The sequence below is a fragment of the Peromyscus eremicus genome, chromosome 15 (assembly GCF_949786415.1).
Source record: "Peromyscus eremicus chromosome 15, PerEre_H2_v1, whole genome shotgun sequence".
Classification (NCBI taxonomy): Eukaryota; Metazoa; Chordata; class Mammalia; order Rodentia; family Cricetidae; genus Peromyscus; species Peromyscus eremicus.
The window spans coordinates 41,745,406-41,768,433 of record NC_081431.1 but is presented as its reverse complement, the minus strand read 5'-3'; the positions used below and the strand labels follow the sequence as shown (position 1 = coordinate 41,768,433).

The window sequence follows — 23,028 nt, the reverse complement described above, 5'->3', positions numbered from 1 at the left end:
GGCATAAGAAGAGACACTGCTATGTGTCGTCTTAGACTGCCTAGGTTCAAATGAAGCTCGGCTATTTGTAAGCCATATACCATAAGATGAATCACTGCTCTACATCCCAGTTTGGTTAGAAGATGGAGATAATTAAATAAGCCACCTCACTGAGATGTTCTGAGGATAAAGGAGAATAACACAAGTCATTACTACTGTAAGCACTGAAAAAAAAGAAGTCACCCACTATTGCATTTCTTTATCATTTATAGTTAATTACAACTCCCAACCAGCCTAAAAAACATAAATACTACTTTCTTCTACAAATTAGGAAAGTGAAGATAGGAACTCCTATTAATCAATTTTAGATAGAACATAAGGGTTTTCATAATTTTTAGCAATAAAATGTCTTAACAGAAATGTCAAATGTGCAGGAAGGGGCTTTGTTGCTATACTTTTAAAGCATATATTCATGGGTAAGAATGAGATAAAGCAATTCTAACTTCCTTGACATAGTAAATCAGATGGCAAAGCTCTGACTCTGACCTGGAGAGGTTCGAACTGTTACTCTTAATCTCTTGCTACTCTGCCTCTCAGCATCTGCATCTTCATCTGTGCTTCCACTCAACCTGGAATGTTCTCTCATTTCCTCATCTGGCCAACTCACTCTTGGCTAGAGTAAAACTGAGTAACTCCTGCTTGAAAGGTGTGGTCAGCCAATTATTCCAGTGCCTGTGTGCATGCAGTTTCACTACAGCACTATACAAAGAAATCATTTGTTTACATATTTTTCTACTAAAGAAAGTCTGATCTATTCAGACACACACACACACACACACCACCCAGCATAGTACTTACAATGACATTCACCCAAATAAATATAAATCAATGCGAACGATGTCTCATGAATATACAATTTTAAGGGCTATTATGTGTCAAGTCTTCATGCTATCCCACTTTCTTTAGTAGTATCCTAATACATAAAGGTCAAACAGAACATAAACTTGTGTTTGTTATTCAAATATCACAATTCAGATTTTCAATTTTCCTGAAAAGATCAAGTATTTCCCAAAACTGATAACCCAAAGATTAAAATATTCAATAAACTGCAAATGTTTAACCACAGAAGAAAACCTATGGAGTCATTTTAATAGAAGAAAACCTTAAAAGGAAACAAAGAAAATAAAAACATATTCTGTAAGAAATAATAAAGATAAAAACCATGGCTGAATTCCTATCAGGAAAAAGGCAAGTGAGAGGCATCATTTTCAAAGTGCAGAAAAAAGAAAACTTCAACCAATTTAATTTTATATCCAACAAAAATACCTTTCAAAATCAAAGGGAAAATAAATAACATTTTCAGAAGTATAAGAACTAAGGTCTTTTATGGCAACAGATCAATACCCACAAAGAGTATTAAAACAAAAGCTTTTCAGGATGAAAGAACATACCAAATGGAAATGTGAAACTAAGCAAAGAGGTGACAATTTCAACAAATAATAGACCTATAAGTAAATATAAAAATAGTATTTTACCCAGCACTCGGGAGGCAGAGCCAGGCGGATCTTTGTGAGTTCGAGGCCAGCCTGGTCTACAGAGTGAGATCCAGGAAAGGCACAAAGCTACACAAAGAAACCCTGTCTCAAAAAACCAAAAAAGTATTTTATAGTCGGGTGGTGGTGGCGCACACCTTTGATCCCAGCACTCAGGAGGTAGAGGCCAACCCGGTCTACAGAGTGAGTTCCGGGACAGCCAGGGCTACACAGAGAAACCCTGTCTCAAAAACAAAACAAAAATAGCATTTTACTTCTTGTTTTAAATTTTTAAAAAATTATGGTCTACTTTAAGCAAAAAGTACTAATTATAGAGATTAAAACAAATATAGATGTTTGTCAACAGTACCAGGCAAAAAGAAGGGGAGAGTAATGAGGTCAGGCATGGTGGTCTATGTCTTTAATTCTAGGACTTTGGAGGCTGAAGCATGCTGAAGTCTCCAGCATGGGCAACATGAGACACTGTCTCCAAACACACACACACACACACACACACACACACACACACACACACACACACACACTCACACACAAAGAAAAAAGGGAAGGAGGAGTGAATGCAATGAAAGTATAGTGTTATAACATTTTTTTTTATTTTTTATTTTTTATTTATTTTTTTTTTTGGTTTTTGAGAGACAGGGTTTCTCTGTGTAGCTTCGCGCCTTTCCTGGGACTCACTTGGTAGCCCAGGCTGGCCTCGAACTCACAGAGATCCGCCTGGCTCTGCCTCCCGAGTGCTGGGATTAAAGGTGCGCGCCACCACCGCCCGGCGTGTTATAACATTTTATACTAACACAAAATGAGTACAAATAAAGAAGAAAAACAGAAAAATCTACAATTATTTAGACACTTCAAAATTCATCTTTCAGTAACTAGTAGGATAAGCAAGGCAGAAAACCAGTAAGGTTAGATCAATACTACCAACCAACCTATCTAATATCTATAGAATATCCTGCCCAAGAAAACACTTTTTTTCCAAGTGCACATGAAGTCACTGAGATAGATAATAAACTGAACCATAAAACAAGTTTTCATAAATTTAAAGGAACTAAAATCACACAAATACAAATTAATTTGGAAAGCCAGCTGCAATTAGTTGTTTACATTAAGAAATGTCTGCCAAATTCTTCAAATATCTAAAAAAATAATTTATTTCTAAAGAACCAGAAATCAAAGGAGCAATTCCAAGAGAAATTTGAAAATGTATTAAACCAAATGAAAATGTGCATAGTATGTAGCACGCAGCAAAGGCAGCAGGAAGGTAGGTATTCAGAGCTTTGGGTGCTTATACAGAAGAGAAAGCACTGATCTAAGCATCCACCTTCAGTGGACAAAGGAGTACACTCCATTCAAATCAAATGAAATGAAGAAAACAATGTGAAGAAAATAAACAGAAAATAGGTGAGAATCAAAAGTCATTTCTTTGTAATTTACTTGTAATTACCCCCCAAATGATCTATAGTTATAATGCAATTTCAATAAAAAACCCAGCATACGATTTTTGTGGAAATTGGTAGGCAAGTTTCATGTTTATCTGGAAACCCAAGCATTTATAATGGTAACAATTTTTTAAATGAATAATGTTTAGCAATTTCTATGTTACCTGATTTCAAAACCTACTAAAGCTGGGCAGTGGTGGCTCATGCCTTTAATCCCAGCGCTCAGAAGGCAGAGGTAGGTAGATCTCTGAGTTCAAGGCCAGCCTAGTCTACTGAGGGAGTTCCAGGATAGCTAGAGCTATACAGAGAAAACCCGTCTCAGAAAAAAAATAAATAAATAAAAATAAAACAAAGATCTACTAAAGAGCTATAGTAAGCAAGGGAATGTAAGGGGGGACATACAGATCAAGAGCCAAATAGAAACATCTACTGGTGTGCTTATTGTGGTGGTCTGAACAAGAATGGCGTCGATGTGGGTTTGCGGAGGAGGATCATCACTGGGGGTGGGCTGTGAGGCTTCAGAAGCCCAACCCAGGCCTAGTGGCTCTCTACCCGCTGCCTGTGGATCGAGATATAGAACTCTCAGTTACCTACCCAGCACACTGTCCTCCTGAATGCCACCATGCTTCTCACCCTGATAATGGTAAACCTCTGAAACTGTAAGCAAGCCCCAATTAATGTTTTCTTATCCTAACAGTTGCTGTGGTTATGATATCTCTTCACAGCAAATAAAGCACTGACAAAGACACTTATGTATATTGTATGTAAATGTGTTTTTCTACATAGGCAATTTTTGACAAAAGCACTAACTTAAAGGAGAAAAAAATTTCTCAACAAATGATGCTATATCAACTGGAGGAAAAAAATTTAACTAGAAAACAACCTCAAGTAATATATCACAACATATACAAAAAACTGACCCAAAATAGATTGCAGATTTACTATAAAATTTCTCAAAGCAAATTTAGAAGTAAATGGAGTAACTTTTAACTACTAGCTTTGGTTTAAATGTTCTGTCTCCTCCCAAATGCATGCTGAAACTTAAACTCCAATGCAACAATATTAAGAGGTGCTGACTCTTGGAAATGAGTACCATATGAAGGCTACACCCTTAAGAATGGGACTAGTGCCTTATAGGCAGGGCTCTTTGTGACCATGCTCTCAGACCCCATGCCAGTACCCAGAATGGACTTCACATTCCAAATCAGGGAGGAATAAATGTCTGATGTCTATAAATGACTGAACTGGATTAGAAGACACAAGGTGGCCGACATCTTGTGATATGATAGCAGAGGAAAAGTAAGTAGTCTGTGTTGTTTCTAAACATAATGCTTATTTGAATTAAACTGTATTTATAAATGCAAATTCTTGATTCATATAAATGACTGGGAGGTGTTAACTAATAGTAGTGGTAGCAACATCGTATTAGCATTTTTTCCCCTTGATGTTCTAATTTTTTTTAATTCATATATATTTGGAACAACAGATTACTAAAAGTCACTAAGAATAGAAGCTGAACTGGGTAGATAACTCAGTTGCTGGAGATGTTCCTCAGTTGGCATGGTACTTGTCTAGCATCCACAGAACTGAGTTTAACTCCCCCACACTCAAAAACCAGGTGAGGTAGCAGAGTTCTGTAATCTAGTTCTCTACAACCTCAGCTCTCAGAAGGCAAAGATCTGAAATTCAAGGTTAACCTCAGCTACATAGCTTAAAGACAGCCTAGATTCTAGGACACTTGGCCTCAAAAAAAAAAAGAGGAAGGAAGAAAGGAAGGAAGGAAGAAAGAAAGAAGAGGAGAGGAAGCGGGGGAAAAGATTGAAGTCTGAAGTTAACCTTTATCATTTAGTGCCCATTCTGGCCCTGATACCCTACACAGCTATCCGTTGGTATTCATAGGGGATTAGTTCCTGGACTTACCAACATACACAAATGCTTCAGCTCTCATAGAAAATATGCTACAGTTGTATGTAAATTACACACATCTTTCTATATACTGTAAATCATCTCTGAATTATTTCTAATACCTAATATAAGGTAAATGCTTAGTAAATTAACTGTCGAGGTACTATATAGTTTAGAGAATGACAACAAAAGGAAAAAATCCATAAATAGTTAATACAGACACAGTTTTACTGCTGTTGCTGGGAACTGAACTAAGGGGCTTCATGCATATGAACTCTATCATGGAGCTACCCTTCCCTCCCAGGCCCAAAGTTTGTTTTGTTTTGTTTGGGGGGGGGTGATTTGTTTTTCCTGAATATATTTGATGCAGGGTTGGCTGAATCCATAGATGTAGAGCTGGCAGAGGTTCTGTGATTCCTTCTAGCTATTGTATACTAAGATTTTATACCATAATTGAAAATTATTTGCAATCAGTCTATGCTATGATCTCATTTTACTTTACATACATTTTTTTATTTATGTGATGTGGATGGGTATTTTGTCTACACATACGTCTGTGTACCATGTGCATGCCTGGTGCTCATAAAAGTCAGAGAATATTGGGTTGTCAGAACATTGGGTGATCGGGTGACATTACAGTTGTGAATCACCATGTGAGTTTTGGGATTGAACCCCAGTCCTATGGAAGAGCAGCCAATGCTTTTAACCACCAAGCTATCTCTCCAGCCCCGTATGGTAACATTTTATTTGCCTATTTGGTATCTCACCAAAACTAATCCATTAACTATTCTATTCAATATCCATACTTTTATTCCCTATGTCCATAAAAAGCACTATGCTTTTTCCCTAGCCAACTTCAATATCTTCTCTTTACCTCTCCTTCATTCTTCGCATCTAATTAGTTACTAAAACCCATTGATTGCATCCTTGCAAAATCTCTCAATAATGATTCCCATTATCCCAATAATCCTGATACAGGCTCTCATCTCTATGTCATGACTTCTTTTGCAGAGTTCCCAAAATTTACCATGCCAATTTAAAACACACCAATTTACAATCCAAAAGCATATAAAGCCTTTCATCTAATATGCCAACAACTTACCTTCCAATTCTGTTTTTACACAACCCTTCATGAACTCTGCACTGACTCTTTGCAAGTCAAAAGTATAATTCATACTCAAATTCCTCTTTAGGGAAGTGCTTTTTAATATAGTTCTCCTTGAATAAATATGTTGGATGACTGCTGTCCTGTTTAGAATTTTTTGTCAACTTGACAAGCCAGGGTCATCTGGGAAGAAGAAATTGCAATTGAGAAAATGCCTCCATTAGATTGGTCTATAGGCCTATGGAGTATTTTCTTAATTAATGACTGATGTAGGGAGGGCCCAGTCCACTGTGGGCTGTGCTATTCCTGGGCAGGCTGAGTAAGCTACGGAAAACGAGAGCCAGTAAGCAGCATTCCTCCATGGTACCTGCTTTAGTTTCTGTCTTCAGGTTTTTGCCTTGGCTTATCATAATAGGTAAGCTAAATAAAGCTTTTCCTTCCCAACCAAGTTGCTTTTGGTCATGCTGTTTATCAAAGCAATATAAAGCAAATTAAGACAACTATAATTAAAGATAACAATTGGATAGCCAAGTGTGGTGGCGCACACCTTTAATCCCAGCGCTCAGGAGGCAGAGGCAGGCAGGCGGATCTCTGAGTTTGAGGTCAGCCTGTTCTACAGAGTGAGTTCCAGGACAGCCATGGCTACATAGAGAAATGCTATCTAAACAAACAAACAAACAACTGTACATTTAAACATCAAGGTGATAAATATAATTTCACACAAAAGGCTTTTTAAACACTTAATAAAAATCCTTTGTTGGAAACTCCTTATGCTCTGTATACTACTGCCCAACAGAAAGAAATATATAACCAAGTTCTCTAGTGATACTGAAAAATGGAAAAGAAACAATGAAATTGGTTTTTAATAATATAGTTTAGCTAACCTAACATATCCAAAATATTACCATTTCTACATATATTCAATGTAAAGCCAATTAAAGATTTTAAATTGTTTTCACTCTAAACTGCCAAAGTTTGATTTATACTTCACAATTATACATCTCTAAAATCAGTAACTTAATTTTCAATAACTGGATTTACGCTGAAAGATTTAATTTTCCCCCGTTTTTAGGTGTCTGAGTGTTTTGCCTGAACAAATGTCTTCTGTTCACTCTATGTGTATGGTGTCTGAAAAGACCAGAATAGGTACTAGTTCCCTTGGGATTTGAGTTACAGATTGTTGTAAGCTGCCGTGTGGGTACTAGGAATTAAACTAGAGTCCTCTGGAAGAGCAGTTAGTGTTCTTAACTGCTGATCCATCTCTCCAGCCCCCCCCCAAAAAAAATAGATTTTTTTTACACCCAAATTGTTTAATATACTTATCAAGTGACTTAAGCACACATCTTTAAAGTTCAAATTAAACAAATTTAACCTCCAGGGACTAAGGGACACAGCTCATAAGGTATAGTTATTGCTTAGCATGCATAAAATCCTGAGTTTGATCCCAGCCATGTTCTCACTCCCAAACCCCTCACTCCCAAAAAAACAAGTGTGGTTTGTCTTAAATCTGTTCATCTCAGCACTGAAGAAGTAAAGGCAAGACTGGAAATTCAAAGTTATCCTCGGCTACATAACCACATAGCAAGTATGAGGCCAGCTTGTACTACAATGAGATCCTAGCTTCACCCCCCAAAAGTGAAGCGTAAGAATGTTTATTTTGTAGGACTTGTTTTGTCAGTGAAAACTTTTAACGTATGTGTAGTGCCAAAGCACTATAGAAAAAGAAAAAGACTACAAGATTTAAAAAAGTCTTAAATATATTCTACTTCTTGAATTAACTTTTATACAATAATGTCCTATAACACTGGTCTAGACTTGGGCTGTACAATACCTATATTATCTCTTGATGTATTAATGAAACTGAATTTTAACTTTCATTTAGTTTAAATGAATGTAACCTGCTATGTGTAACTTGACAACAAAACACAGCAATATAGCAGTATCATTTTATTATTGAAAACCTCAAAATCTATCTACCTTCCTCCATCAGTAAAGCTTCAAGAAATAGGGAAAGTGTAAATCAATTACTATAAAGAATTAGGCAAGCCAGCGAAGGGAAAATATACTTTGAAGACTGTATTAGTTGACAGTTAGCCAGTAAAGAAGACTTTGTAAATGACAGGTTACCGGAAGAAGCAGACTGTCAGAATCATTCAGTGCTGGATTTTTCTAGACAACTGAGGAAGGGCAATGGGACGAGGGAAACAGGATTTGGTAAGATAGCAAACCGATGTCAAAAGAACAGGAAAAGACAAGACAAGATGAGGATGAATAGAAAAAAGAAAGAAAAATCAGTGTGTAGGAAGTCTTCACTACAAACAGACTAATGCAGGTGGGGCTGTGGTTAGAATGGTTCAAACTACGATTTAAGAGGTAGAGAGTTCTAAGAATGGCAATGTCTGATGTGGCATGGTAAGAGAAGTATAAAGTAAGAGGAAGATAAGAAACAAAAACCTTAAAGAATAGCATTAAATTGTTTCCTTCCCTACGGAAACACCAATTACAGGAAACTCTGGAGAAACAACTCCTTCCTGGATGTTCACACCACATATTAGCACATTAAAAGTTATAAGAGAGGCCGGGCGGTGGTGGCGCATGCCTTTAATCCCAGCACTCGGGAGGCAGAGGTAGGTGGATCTCTGTGAGTTCGAGGTCAGCCTGTTCTATAGAGTGAGTTCCAGGAAAGAGAAATCCTGTCTCGAAAAACCAAAAGGAAAGAAAGAAAGAAAAGAAAAAAGAAAAAAAAAGTTATGAGAAAATCCAGTCTTACAGTCAGGTAGAGTGGTGCTCATCTGTAACCCTAGTACGAGAGGCTGAGGCAGAAGGAATGCCACAAATTCCATGACAGCATAGGCTACAGAATGAGAACCAGGCCAGCTAAGATCCTGTATGCTCCTCAAAAGATCCAGTTTAATCAGATGCTCTTGAACTTATTTTGTCTTGGAAGTACTGATAATCCTTGTGTCTATATATAACAGAGAACGCTGACCAACAGAACACATTCTAATATATGCTACAGTACTGGATAGGTTTGCCATATATCATACAAGTAAAAACATTAAAGGGTCTGCTTTACAAGGAGAGATGCATAAAACCCTCAGTACTGGTGAGAATGTGTGGAAATAGGTGCTTTGAAACATTGCTGAGACCAACATCAATACTTTCAACTTTGTGATGATCACTCTATGAAAGAAAATACTGCTTTAACTTCCTAGTTTTGCTTGACAGCTTACTATAACTCCATGGCCTAGAACAATGTACATACATTATCAGTTCAATAGGACTTCCAGAATACTAAAATCAAGGTGTCACCATGGCTGCACTGCCTTCTGAAGATTGGGGGGGGGGGGGGGGGGAATCAGTATTTTTGTCTTTTCCTGGTTCCAGTGGCTGAATTTCTTCACTCCTGGCCCTCTTCCATCTTCAAAGACAAAAAAGAATGCCATCTCTAATTCTAGCTTTTCTGCTTTTTTCCACAAGTGATGGGTCCTTGTGATTACACTGGTTCAGTAGATAATGGCACTTTAAAGTCTGCCAGCTATGCAAATTCTACCTGAATCCCTAATTTCCTCTCACCAAGTAACACACAGTAAGATATTCACAGGTTTTAAAGATTAGACGATAATTATATAAAGGCATTTTAAAAGTATAAAATGTACTAATAAAGTAGGATGGTAGCTTCATGCAATGTAGATATTCATGGCACACTACAGACTCCCTTCAATTACCCTGCAACTATTTATACCACAATAGCTCCTACCTACTTCAAGGATTATATTAGCAAATTTATAAATTAAATATTAATATATTAAAAATACAGAAAATTAAGTCGATGCAGAAACTAGGCTCTTTGCCTATCTAAAACTATATTGGACTTTGCATGAGGTAGTTAGAGCTTCTCATGAAATTCTTCTACTAACCTATCATGACCACTAGCAGCAAAATTAAAGCTAGAGAGGCTTAAGGTTACACTGCTAGTATGTAGGGTCAGGGACCTGAACTCAGAACGACCTAAATACAAATTAAGGCAGTCTTAATTCAAACATTTTTTTCAGTCAGTTTGGTAAACCATGATGCTATCCTAAGAAGCAAAAAAACATAACAAAACCCTGTGTACAAATTTAGTCAGTCAAATTATTTTTAAATTAGAAAGTAAATCTGTTGGTTTCTTTCCCTATCCGTTTATAAGCCAGAATTTATAACCGATATCCTCATCATTTTAGTTGTGCTTCTCAAAACGCTCTAATCTTTTTTTCATGGAAGAACAAATGATTGGTTCAGACAAACAAATGACATTTTTTGTTATAGTTATTTAAATTTGAGAAATGTAATCTTATAGAATTAGATATTAAGCCAGGTGGTGGTAGTGCATTTGGGAGGCAGAGACAGGTGGATCTCTGTGATTTCCAAGCCAGCCTGGTCTACAAAGTGTGTTCCAGGACAACCAGCGACGTTACACAGAGAAATCTTGTCTTGAAACACCCACACACACAAAAGAAAAGAAGAAAAAAAAAGGTCCAACTTTTTCATTTAATTTCACTACTAAATACCTCATTGCTGTATAGTATAATCAAGAAAATGCAGCTAGGTGATATCCTAATAAAGAAATGGAATCATTTATAACCTAAGAAGCACACGATTCGAACCTAACATACTGCATTATGACTGATGATAACCCTGAAACACTATGCCTTGAGAGAAAAGAGAGAAAGAAAAAGAACTCAACCTCTGGAGTCTGTGTACACTGGGCTTGAGGAAACATGCATTAATATGGCAGCTATTTAAATACAACAGACTTTTAGAAAGAACCATGACTCTCACTTGAGATGGATAACAACAAAAGAAAATGCCATCACAACTAAGGAGCTAAGGTGTAGTTTGGTGGCAGAACATTTGCCCAGAATGCATGACCTGCATTCTATCAGAGGCAGAAGTGGGGAACAGGGTACAGTTGAGAACGGAACTCAAAAGTCCATTATCAACGATTCTGCAAAGTATTTTTCTTTCCTTATGGCATACCTGCATTAAATCCAAAGGGGCTTCACTTAATCTCAGTAACTGAAGAACCAAGGTATGTATCATCTTACCCCCAATGCTACAGAACTTCTGCTGTTCCTTATCTCTTTATCACAGGAAGTGAAGTCTATAAAATAAATCCTACAATACAAATTTGCTCTCCGAACTACACAAACTTGCTAAAACTTTTATCATCTCCTAAGTAACAAGTGTTCCAAATAACTAATAAAGCTTAGTTAAGAAGAGCCTACTTACTAAAAGGAAGAGAAAACTCAAGTCTTGTATGTCCCAAAGAAACTACTGCATAAGACACGCCTTTCTGTTTAACTTTTAACTTGGTTACTCCTGCTCATGATGTAAAACTATGCTCAGGCTGCACAATGGCACATGCTTCTAGTAGAGCATTAGACCTCTGAAGCAGAAGGATCACTTGAGCTCGGGAGTTGGACATCAGTCTAAGCAACATATCACACAGCCCTGTTTCAAGACGACAACTACCAAGGGCCGAAGAAATAGCTCAGTGATTAAGAGCACTAGCTGCTCTTCCAGGGAACCTGAATTTGATTTCCAGTCCCTATGTGTGCTCACAACTGTTTATAATTGCAGTTCAGGGGATCCGATGCCTTATTCTGGCCTGTGTAAGCACTGCATACATGTGGTACAGAGATCTCTAAAATGGTGTTGGGAAGCTTTCACTGCATCCCTAAAGGAGAAAAAAAGTTCCATTTGCCTGTGAATACTCATGTCTACTGTAGAATACATATGACCAGGTGTAGAGACCCTATCCTGCAACCCCAGAACTCAAGAGGCTGAGGCAGGAGTACAGCCTAGATAAATAGGATAGATGATAGATTAAAAAGTTAAGACACATTCTCTATCACAATATAGCTAGAGTGATTAACACATGTGAAATAGAAAAAAAACTAAAAAAAACTACAAGTACCAGAAAAAGAAATAATTTGGATTCAAAGAAAACAGAAATCAACAGAGTAAACAAGAAAGTCATTTAAAAAGTGAAGTAAAACTAGGCCAATGGAGGCTAGAACTTGCTGTAATTTTAATTTGAAATAAATATGACATGTTTAGAGACAATGGGCAAATGATTTTAATCGTTTTTGTTCCTGACACCACAAACAGAAGTAGATGAGTTATTTTATGAAAGATTAACAATGTCATATTAAGGCATATAATTAAGGGAAAGCCAAATAAAAATATTTTTCAAAATTATTAATCTGGAATCAATGCAAAATATGTATTTGTGGTGGGACAGATGGTGTGGAGTCTGAAGAAAAAAATGGGACCAGAATTTGTTACACTAAGCCATTTCTTCCTATCCACGTTCCGTTTTTCCCAAGATCACAGTAATGAGCAGTATTTAAAGCCTAGTCGATACTTCTTGTGATCTGGAAGAAGTGCAGGCAAGGTACCAGTTGGAAGGGTATTTACACAGTCTGAGTAAAACACTGACAGAATCAGTGAGGAAAAAGGAAAAGCAGGAGGAAAGCAACATTTCCAGAGTGGTATAAATACTCCAGGAGGTAAGGAAACTAGAACTCAAAGACGACTGCAAGTTTGAACCTGGGTGGGTGGGATGGGGGACAGAATCACAAGGAGCACCTCCAATGAGGAAAAGGAGAGAGCTTAAGGAATTGTATGGGAAGAAGGGAATTATATAAAGCTTATTTATTTACTTACAAGGCCTCAAGTATCCCAAGCTGGCTTCAAACTCACACTGTTGTGGAAAGAGTTGTGTTGAGTTTGATGTGACAGTTGATGGTAAGATTTAACTGTCTATAGTCATTTATATGATCTGTCCATCCTGATTCTTTGTGATGGTATAGTTCAATAAAAATGACTATCAATAAAAATTAAAAAAAAAAGATTTAACTGTCAATCTGACACAACCTACAGTCACCTGGGAAGAGAGCTGGCCTGTAAGTGACCTCTTAACTAAGTTATGTGGGAAGACTCGGCCCACCGCAGACAGCACCATTCCCTAGGTAGGGGTTCCTGAACTGTGTAAGAGTGTAAAGAATGAGTTGAGCACAAGCAAGCATTTATGCATTCATTTTTCTTCAATCCTGACCATGGATATGGTGTGGCTAGCTGTTTCAAGTTCCTGCTGCCGTGACATCACCACAATGGACTATAGTATGGAATTGTGAGCTACAATAAACCCCTTTCCCATTAAGTTGCCTTTTTCAGGGTATTTTATTACAGCAATAGAAATGAACTGAAGATAGACAATAAGACTTCTCAAATGACAAATGCCCAGAAGGCAGTTGCACAAAATGATTAGTCAGTGCTACAGGCTAACTTTTACATCCAAAAACACATAGTACTTACTATGTACCAGAACCATTCTAAGCATCTTATACATTAACTTTCTATGTAACAGACAGATTATTACTTCTGCTTCGCAGATACAAGAACAGAGAAATGAAGCACTCATGTGTCTCCAGTAACTTAACTTGCCACTAAAAAGCTGTGAAGGTGCTCTACATGTAATAATTCAGTAACTACCACAGTAGTTAGCTCAGGACTACCTAAGGGAAAATTGATGAGAAAGCTTAAGAAATAAACCAATGCTTAGAGGAAAAGAGACCCATGCTATGTCTACAGTTTGGAACTGGAACATCATCCAAAGACAAGAATTAAATGCTTGGTCCCTGGATTGGCACTACTGGTAGGTTATGGAACTCTCAGGAGGTAGGGGTCTCACAGGACCTTGAGATCACTGAGCACTTGTGTACCCTCAAAGGAGACTGGGTATGAGTCTCTTGTTCTGCTTCCCAGTCACCATAACATGAATACACACACAATACCTGCAGCCTCACCACAGGCCAAAACTCAACAGGGCCAACTGGCCATGGGCTGAAACCCCCAGAAGCTCAGCTAAAACCAATTTGTTCTCTCAGCAAGCTGATTATGTAGGAATGTTATAATGATGTAAAACTGATTAACATACTATGCATATATATTCTTTAAATTAGTGTTCTCAACTGGCAGAGAATTTACACTCCAGGCAACAGCTCACAATGCATGATGACATTTTTGGTTATCATAAAAAAAGAAATTGGGGGAGAATGATATAGGCATCTGATGGATACAGACTAGGGAGGCTAGGCTGCTAATGGCCCCAAGTGCACAAGACAAACCATGCCCACCTATATGAAGAATATTTAGCCCACTATGTCAACCAAGTGCCAAGCTTTGCAAAAACCCCTTTCTAAATGAAGCAAACAAGAAAAAACAGACAGCCAAAGTTGTTGCTTAATGTGCCTGAGATGTCTAAAATTTTCTTTAACAATTAGAGTCACCTTTTCTTCCTACTGACTAAAAATTGGGCTGCAAACAACTTTCCTAAGCAGCTCCATTGCATGTTAACCAGCAAGGAGTTGGTTACAAGTTCTCACTATGTGACATGTTTGCCAAATCACTTATTTTCCTGTAACCGATGGTTAGCTCTTCTTAGTTCCGCTCTCCTGTGCCTTTTGCTCAGTCTAGCTACAGCAATGAAATACACTTTATGGCACATTTTCAACGACAGTATGTGATACTCACCCACCAATAACCTGCATACAAATTACAACCCACTTTGTGCAAGACATCTATCTGCTCACCTCTGAACAAGACGATCAATTAAACTAAACTAAACTTTCAGGCACGAATTCACACAACTAATGAAAATCTAAAAATCTAGTCAAGGTTAGAGATGTAGCTGAGGACTCAAACAACTCAATACAGTGTAGAACAAACTAGTCCTTTTACAGTATAAACCAGTTCCCACCCCAACAAGTGCCTCACGAGAAACTGGCTATACTAGTGGGTCCAGATCTTACTATAACCTATCCATTAAAAACATCAACAAAAAGCTCAGTGATTGCTTCCTCTATCATAAAGACAGATGACAGCAGCCGTGAAAAAGCAAAGACATGAAACATAGCTAAGACAGGAAGCATACATTTTTTAATCCAACTGAAACCACAAAGGAAGCAGAAATGAGTCAAGGTAATAAAGCCAGTCAATATTCAAGCAGGTAATGTGCTATTAACATTATTATAACAAAAATTTCTAAGCCTCAAGTTAATAATAATAATAATAATAATAATAATAATAATAATAATAAATAAAAGCCCTATTTGGTCACCCGGCCATGTTTGACTGATTTTCTGGAATGGAGGCTACTTCACATCCTAGAAAGGCTAAGAATGGTGGGAAGGGGTGGGGAAGCAATGGATCACAAGGATTAAAATCAGTGTACAGCCGGGCGGTGGTGGCGCACGCCTTTAATCCCAGCGCTTGGGAGGCAGAGGCAGGCGGATCTCTGTGAGTTCGAGGCCAGCCTGGTCTACAGAGTGAGATCCAGGAAAGGCACAAAGCTACACGGAGAAACCCTGTCTTGAAAAACCAAAAAAAAAAAAAAAAAAAAAAAAAACAAACAAAAAACAAAAAACAAAATCAGTGTACAGCTTACAAGTCTTTCTGAGGCTTCCCACCTGACTCAGCACTGCCAGACTGTTCTAGAAAGTAGAGCCCACTCCACTTAGTTATCTACTTCTCCTAATACTTTATCCTCCCAGCTCCTCTCACCAGAAGCTACTTTACCCAGCCTCAGCCAAGATTTACTATGACGTATTTTATCTTACAATAATATGGAGGTATTTTCCTTCCAATTCAAATAACAACCATTTTTCTGTTGCCTAAAAAAAACCAAACAAACTGTGGCTGCTGCTTCATTTCTGGCTCTAAAGTTTCTAACATGGAATATGACACTAGAATGCCCTCTCAATAAAAGGTATCAAAGGGGAAAATCTTAACAAAGCAGGTATTTACAGACCTTTTCTGTAAAGGAGTCTAACACCAGAGAATCAACTTCAAGCTGATTTTCACTGAGCATAGAAGAAACACCCAGAGCATAGAAGAAAATTTAAGACAAAGAATGAAGAAAGCAAAGTTGGAAGGTATACAAAATAGAAATAGTACCTCACAATGGCAGCAGATGTTATTTGGTAACACTTCTGACACCTTTACAATAGGATTTGACCTGTTTGACTAGTATTGTCTATGGCTATGACTACTCTTCTTTCTCACATTCCAGAACCTCGATGTCTTCTCTGTCTTGTACTTTAATGCCTGCTTCCTTCACCCCCATTTTTTCCTGTGTGTCCTGACTAGTTTATTGTCAACTTGACACGCAACAGAGTCACCTGGGAAGAGGCCCTTAAGTGGGAAAGTGTCTCCATCAGATTGCCTGTAGGCAAGTCTGTAGGACATTTTCTTAATCAGTTGATGTGGGAGGGTCCAGCATATGGGGGTGGGGGGTGATGCCACTCCTGGACAGAGTCCTCATGGCTGTAGAAAGCAGGCTGAGCAAGCCAATAAACAGTACCCTCCACTTCTTTGACAGTTCTTGCCTTGACTTCCCTGAATGACGATGAACTACAAAGTGTAAGATGAAATAAACCCTTTTCTCCCCTAGCTGCTTTTTGGTCATGGTCTTTATCACAGAAATAGAAACCCAAGACAGTACCTTTGGTATGTTAATTTCCACTCTTTCAAAAAAGTCATTCTTTTAAAGTATAATGTTATGCCTTACTTATAATTTCATCTATGGCCTATCCTCACTCACCCTCTGCCCCCAACAGAAAACCTATATTCAATCCAGTCTTTTACACAATGGACGTGTCAAAGTCTTTAAAAAAAAAAAATCTTTTTGTCAAAATCAAGAGAAAACACCTGCCTTCTACTTTGATTTGTGTAATATACTCCCCATGTTTCCTACCTAGAATATTCATTTTTAAGGACATTTCTTAATTTATAAAAATTAAGTCATTTCAACATCTGTTTGAGCAGGAGTCATGCTACTACTAACAGGGAGAAAAGGGATACTTCTAACAAAACACATCTGCAGTCTTGTTCACAGTATCATCTCTTTCCTCTACAGAAGTTTTCTTTTCATCTCTGCTCTTCCTTAAACTTGAGATGAATTCAGTTCCCTTAATGCTAAGTTCACTCCTTCCTGTTCTTCCCGAGGCATCTTACTTCATAATCTTCTCACTCTTTGAAATTGCCACCTTGCTCCCTACATTTCCACTACCCCACCCGTTCACTACCAGATACCCTTGCTCACTGACTCTAACAAATTAAAATTCAGCTAAGCGAAAACAAATTTTCATTCTACACACAGGAAAATCTGCAGTTATGCAGTCTAAAAACCGTCCAGTCATGGTATTCTCCTACTGACAAAGGTAGGCAACAAAACTCTTCCTAAAATTAAGGTCACAAGCCACCTCCCCGAAGTTTCTATAGAAACAGCTGTTCTGGGGGCTGGAGAGATGGCTCAGCAGTTAAGAGCACTGGCTGCTCTTACAGATGTCCCAGATTAGATTCCCAGTATCCACATGGCCATTCACAACCATCTGTAACTCCAGTTCCAAAGGATCTGATACCCTCTTCTGGCCTCCATGGGCACTGCACATCAATGTGGACATTAATGCAGGCAAAACACCCATACATATAAAATAAAAATAAATCTACTAAATTAAAAAAAAAAACAAAACACTACTATTTTTAAAGAAACTCAAGATAATGCTTCCTTGAAGCTACCCTCCAGTCTCTGCTCAGCAGAGGGAAACTGAAGCTAGTACAAATCTCTATTACTGGCCATCTTCTTCCTGCAAGTACCTCTAAGTATCAGACTCCTGTCAAACTTAAGACTCCATTTCTTTACTTAGGACAGATCCACAAAAGTAAAACTGGCTCTGAAAAACTGTGAAGGAATTCTAGATCCCATGCCTCCCTCTTTTGTTATCAAAGGCAGCTAGAGATGTGTCCGTTATTTAAACTCTGATCACTCCATTTTCTTCATTCTTCAGAGCTAAATTCACACCAAGCTGTCACTGATTCCATAGTTAAGGCTAATCCTTCCCTCTATGCTGATTTATAAAATAGCACAGAAGCTCCTCAAAGCCAGCTTTCTTTGCATTAAAAGTATCAGCCTTTTCCCACTCTGCCAAGACCTTATTTTAACCCCTAAACATCCACTATTTTATGACCCAGTAATTTTCTCAAAGCATAGCTATGAACATATAGATTGCCTCTAAACAAGGCATCTCAGATTTCTTTCTTTGAGACAGGGGCTCATGAAACCTAGGATGGTCTTGACCTTGCTAAATAGTGGATGACCTTAAACTTTTGATCTTCCTGCTTCTACTTAAAAGAATGCTAGGATTACAGGCTGGCTACATCACACCCACTTTTATGTAGTGCATGTCAGGCGAGTACTCTACAAATGAAGCAATATCTCAAAGCCCTCAACATAAATTTTCTAATGTCTACCCATTTTATCTATAAAGATCATAAAATTCAAGGCCCTTTTAGCATCAGGTTACAGAAAAGCTTTTCCTTAACTACTGTGTTTATTTAAAATATATGGTCTTATTTTATTTTCCTTTCTAGCACTTCACAGGACCTGATAGTGTACTTACCAGTTCATGTTTACTGACTTTCTTTCTTTTTTTTTTTTTTTGGTTTTTCGAGACAGGGTTTCTCTGTGTAGCTTTGCGCCTTTCCTGGGACTCACTTGGTAGCCCAGGCTGGCCTCGAACTCACAGAGATCCGCCTGCCTCTGCCTCCCGAGTGCTGGGATTAAAGGCGTGCGCCACCACCGCCCGGCGTTTACTGACTTTCTAATCAAGATAAACTTGTCCATGTTCACCAGCGGAGCCTCAGCTCCTACAATATAGAAAGCCCTCAATACACACTTGGGTAAAGAATGAGCATAGATATGCAGCACAGAAAGCTGACCTGAAGCTGGAAGACAAGTATGTGAATTTGTTTTTACACACCAGCCATATGATCCTCAAATAGTTCACTTTGGGCTCACTGCCATCCTTAGAATGTAAGTGTTCTTTTCTTTCAAAGCCTAACAAAAGTTCTGTAAGAGGGTGGAGTTCTTACTTTCTATTCTTAGCAGTTGGTACAATGCCTTCCATACAGGTGATTGACCAAACAACTGATGAATCATAAGCATATAAATGAGCAAATGAACAAAGGAAGCCTTCCCTGATTTTCCCCAGTTGCTCAGGTCATCTCCTGACTTCGGACTCATCAACATGGTACCTTCAGAGGTGATAACTATGTTAGTTGGTGCTGTTAATTTACTCACCTAATGGATATTAAGTTGCAAATTCCTTAACTGCCCTTGTAGTTTCTATTTCTAACTACAGCACCTATGTTCATAAGTTAAAGTTTCCTTAATATCGTAAACAATAAAGATGCAGAGAAGAAAAAAGGATGTCAACTTACAGTATCAGGCATATACACTGTGCTAAACTCCGGAATTCATGCGTCAAAGGTTCACAGGTCCCACTATCCTCTCTGGTATAATGAATAACTACTTTCAAAGACAGAAGAGCCACCTTGTGTATCACATAACAGCATACCTTCTCTTGCAATATAAATATATGTGGGTCCACTCTCACACATTGATTCTTTCACTTCACTAACCTCCAAACAGCTAAGGTAACTTATCCTTCAGATATCTACCCATTCAATTCCCTTCTCCACAAGGTACAAAACCACTTTTTAAAAACCATCTTCCCACAAGACATGCCTTTTTAAAGTTTTTCCTGAAAGACCAGTTTTTACGTTCCTGTGTCTTCGCAAGTCCCCAATTAACCTCAGGCTCCAACAATCTTATTTTCCTTTGACATCAAGACTTTATTTTACCCTCTAGCTTCCTTCAAGCTTTTACTCAGCATCCATGAAGCCATCCTGACTGTACAACAGCTACCTTTCCATTCAAAATGTTCTCGACATGAGGTACTGTCAATGCATGTGTGCCTCCTTTAAGTGTGCATCAACCTCTGCTTCCCTCCCTCCCTCCAGACAGACAGACAGACACTCACACACCACCACCACCACCACCACCACCCATGCGTCACTCGATCTCCATCATACAAGTTCCTTACATAGCACTTAATGAATGCACACGACTCACAGAATGGTATCTTCCAACTACAGTTTCTTCTGAGAACATAACCTTGTTCATAGATAGCACCTCCCTCTTCCTTCATCCACTCCCCCCTTTTCGGGCTCCCCCTACCTCTCCAACTAACCACAGAAGGCATTATTTCTCGTACTCCCAGGCCGTGATAAAAGATCAAGCTCCCGTTCCCTGCGGTCTCCCCTCCCTCCCGTGTGCCCTCCAGTCTGTGCCCTTCCCAACCCCCCAGGTGTGCTTGCTGACTTCCATCCTCTACTCTCGCCAGGCATCGCTCCAGCCAACACTCCACGTTTCCCCTGCGGTGGGGACCAGACCCCTCCACACCTACCCACCTCCAGTCCCGGTCGCTGCCTGCCCCCCGGGGGTGCCTCTCGCCACCCTGGCCCGCAGGCTGAGACCCACAGGCGCGCGCGCGCACACACACACACACACACACACACACACACACACACGTTCTCTTTCACGCTTCCCCAACCTCCCTCCGCTCTCACCGCCGGCTTCGCGGGACCTCAGCTCGGCCGGCGCGGGGCCAGGCAGCCATGTGTGTGCCCGACCCCTCCCGCAGCTGCCCGAGCCTCCCGGTCCGGGGACCAGGAGGACGCTGCAACTCCCCCCACCACCTCGGAGTCCGCGGTTCCTGGCCCCCCCCGCCAAGCCTCCTCCCGCTCCCACCACGCCTCGGCCGGGCTTCGGCACTCACCGGAGATACTGCGCGCTCTGCAGGCTCATCCTCCGCCGCCGCGTCTCCCCGCGAAGCCTCCGTGGGTCTCTCAGGCTCCTCGGAGCGGCCCCACAGCCCCGCGGGTGCGGGCGGCCGCCGCCATCTTCCTCTCCTCCGACTCCTCCTCGCTCGGCGCGGGGTGGGGGGGGAGAGGGAGTGAGGCGAGGGGGAGGGCGTAGGGAAAGCGGCTCTCGCTGCGGCTCCGGCCTGTGGGACACAGGGACGCTCCAGCTCGGGAGGGGGAAGAGGAGGGAGAAGGGAAGGGGGCGGGGGAAGAGGAGGGAGAACCAGAGGAAGGAAGTCGGACTCGCTCTCGCGAGACTTCAGCAGCGCCGGTCCCTCGGGGTGGTTTCCGCTTCTCTATATCGCTCCCTTTTGGGATCGGCAAGTTGTGCGGCGCCTGCGCGCCGGCTGAGGGGGTTGGTGGTAGCGCTCGGCGGCTTTCTAGTGGCCGGCCCCTCTCCTCCCGTGCGAGGGGGCAACCCCACGCTCGCCGCGAACATCGAGCCCAAATCAGCCGGGAGTTACACTCAAAGCCTTCCGCCTTCCAGCCCTCCCACTTCTCGCTTCCTCTTTCCACTCCTCCACTTTTCCCCACCGGAAACGCCACCCCTTCCTCCTACAGTTCCGCCCGCCAATTCCTCGACTCTTGCCTTCCCTCGCGCGCCGAAGAGTGACGCAAAGGCCTCCCTCTCCTCGGCAGCCCCTCCCCGTGCACTCTCGGAGAGTGTTGGAGGGGGGGGGATAGGGCGGAGCCCCGGGAGAAAGGGAAAGGAGACCAATCGGTTTGGGCAGGCCGCTGCCATGGAAACTGGAGGCTGTGGTTGTATTGTCATAGTAACCGGTGTGTGTAGACAGGGTGACCCTCCCCTAGAGGAACGGGTTCCCGGGAAACCGCCCAGGATTCCCCGCTTGGATTCCCTGACCTCTCAAGGCTGGGAATCGAGATTGTCACCGGGCAGTGAAGTCCGTTTCCTCCTCCCTTACCACCCTCCCAGCAAAAATTGCGGGGAGACCTTCAAGGCATTCAGCCGTGGGCATTTCCACCCTTTCCGCGGGTGGAAACCACCTCCATCGTTTCCTCTCGGAGCCGGGTGGGGAGAGGGCCGGGCCTGAGAAGAAGACGCAGGGTCTGGCGGCTGGAGGGTTGGAGCGGGAAAGCGAGGGCAATACTGCAGCTCCAGGCAGCGAGCGAGGGGAAGGAGTTTCCCCACGACTGCCTGCGGCTGGGAGGCGGGATCCCACCCACTACCCCCGGGGTCCCTAAGGGAGGAGAAGGAAACCGGACGACCGTGAAGCAGCTCCGGCAGTCCATCCGGAATGTGCGACTTTTCCTAGTGGGTCGACCCTTTCCCTCATTCCTACTCCATGTCACCTGGGGGCCCTTCCGGCAGAGACTGGGTGAGAGCTTGAACCCAGCCTAGGAGGCTAACACGCAGTTCGTAGGCGTCTAGAATTGAGAGTGATCGGGAAGGCTAACTACCGCCATCCTTTCCAGAGACACCCCCGGTGGGGATCAAGCTCCACCATCGAAGGCTGATCTCCAAAGTCCCCCCTCCTCAAAAATCTGCAGTGTTTGAGAACATGCCACTTCTTTTTTAATTAGAGAAGAAAACCTTATATAAAAAAAGTACCTGGATTTATCAGCACGAGGGAGTCTACGAAAATAATTTTCCCATTTTGAGAAAAAACATTTTGGCGTATATGTATTTTTTGTGTCCGATTTAGGGTTAAAACAGAAATAATGGCTCCCAATGACGTGGGAGTCTATCATGGAGGGAATCGTTCTGATGGAGTGAAGTAATTATTGGCATTTTACAGATTTTATTTTCAATTCATATTGAAAAGTTATGTAAGTAGCTATCCCAGAATGTTTTAGAATATGTAAGGTCATAAAATCCCCCAGGAACGCAGTCCTCACCGTGTAGTTCAAATCAGCATTTCAATGGGATCTTGGTTTTGGCTTGGGTACCTGATTTCTTCTGGTTTTTCATACCGCCTAAACAAACGCTTTCCAGATCCTTCCCTGAATCCTATTAAAATCCTAGAATAGTGTTTATTTGGAACATGTTCGAGTTCTCAGGAAACGAAAGTACTGCCCACTTGGAAATAAATCTCAAGGACAGACTGTCATTAACGAAATAGAAAGTGAACTCTGCCCCCTCATGCTGCAAGCAAACGCGAGTGTGATGCGCTTGGACGCTGTGACGCGCGCTGATCGCAGAAGTACAATGGGCCCAATCTTCCACCATCACCAACGCGCCGCCCACTCACGGGAAAGAGAGCCACCTAGTGAGAAA

The 23,028-nt window shown here is 40.9% G+C and overlaps 1 protein-coding gene across 4 annotated transcripts in view; it reads right to left on the bottom strand.

Annotated features, from left to right (window-relative positions):
* Smg7 (SMG7 nonsense mediated mRNA decay factor) overlaps positions 1-21,477 on the bottom strand; it is a 63,935-nt gene extending 42,458 nt beyond the window's left edge. For 3 of the 4 annotated variants that reach the window (XM_059280943.1, XM_059280946.1, XM_059280945.1), the window contains exon 1: positions 20,708-21,477. Coding sequence is in view for 1 of the 4 variants with exons in the window: in XM_059280945.1 (XP_059136928.1) it covers positions 20,708-20,736 (29 nt within the window). In the remaining 3 variants the exon portion in view is untranslated. Of the gene's footprint in view, positions 1-5,978; positions 6,160-20,707 lie in introns of those variants that run through there. The other variant, XM_059280944.1, reaches the window with a different exon arrangement.
* Positions 21,478-23,028: the final 1,551 nt, after the last annotated feature.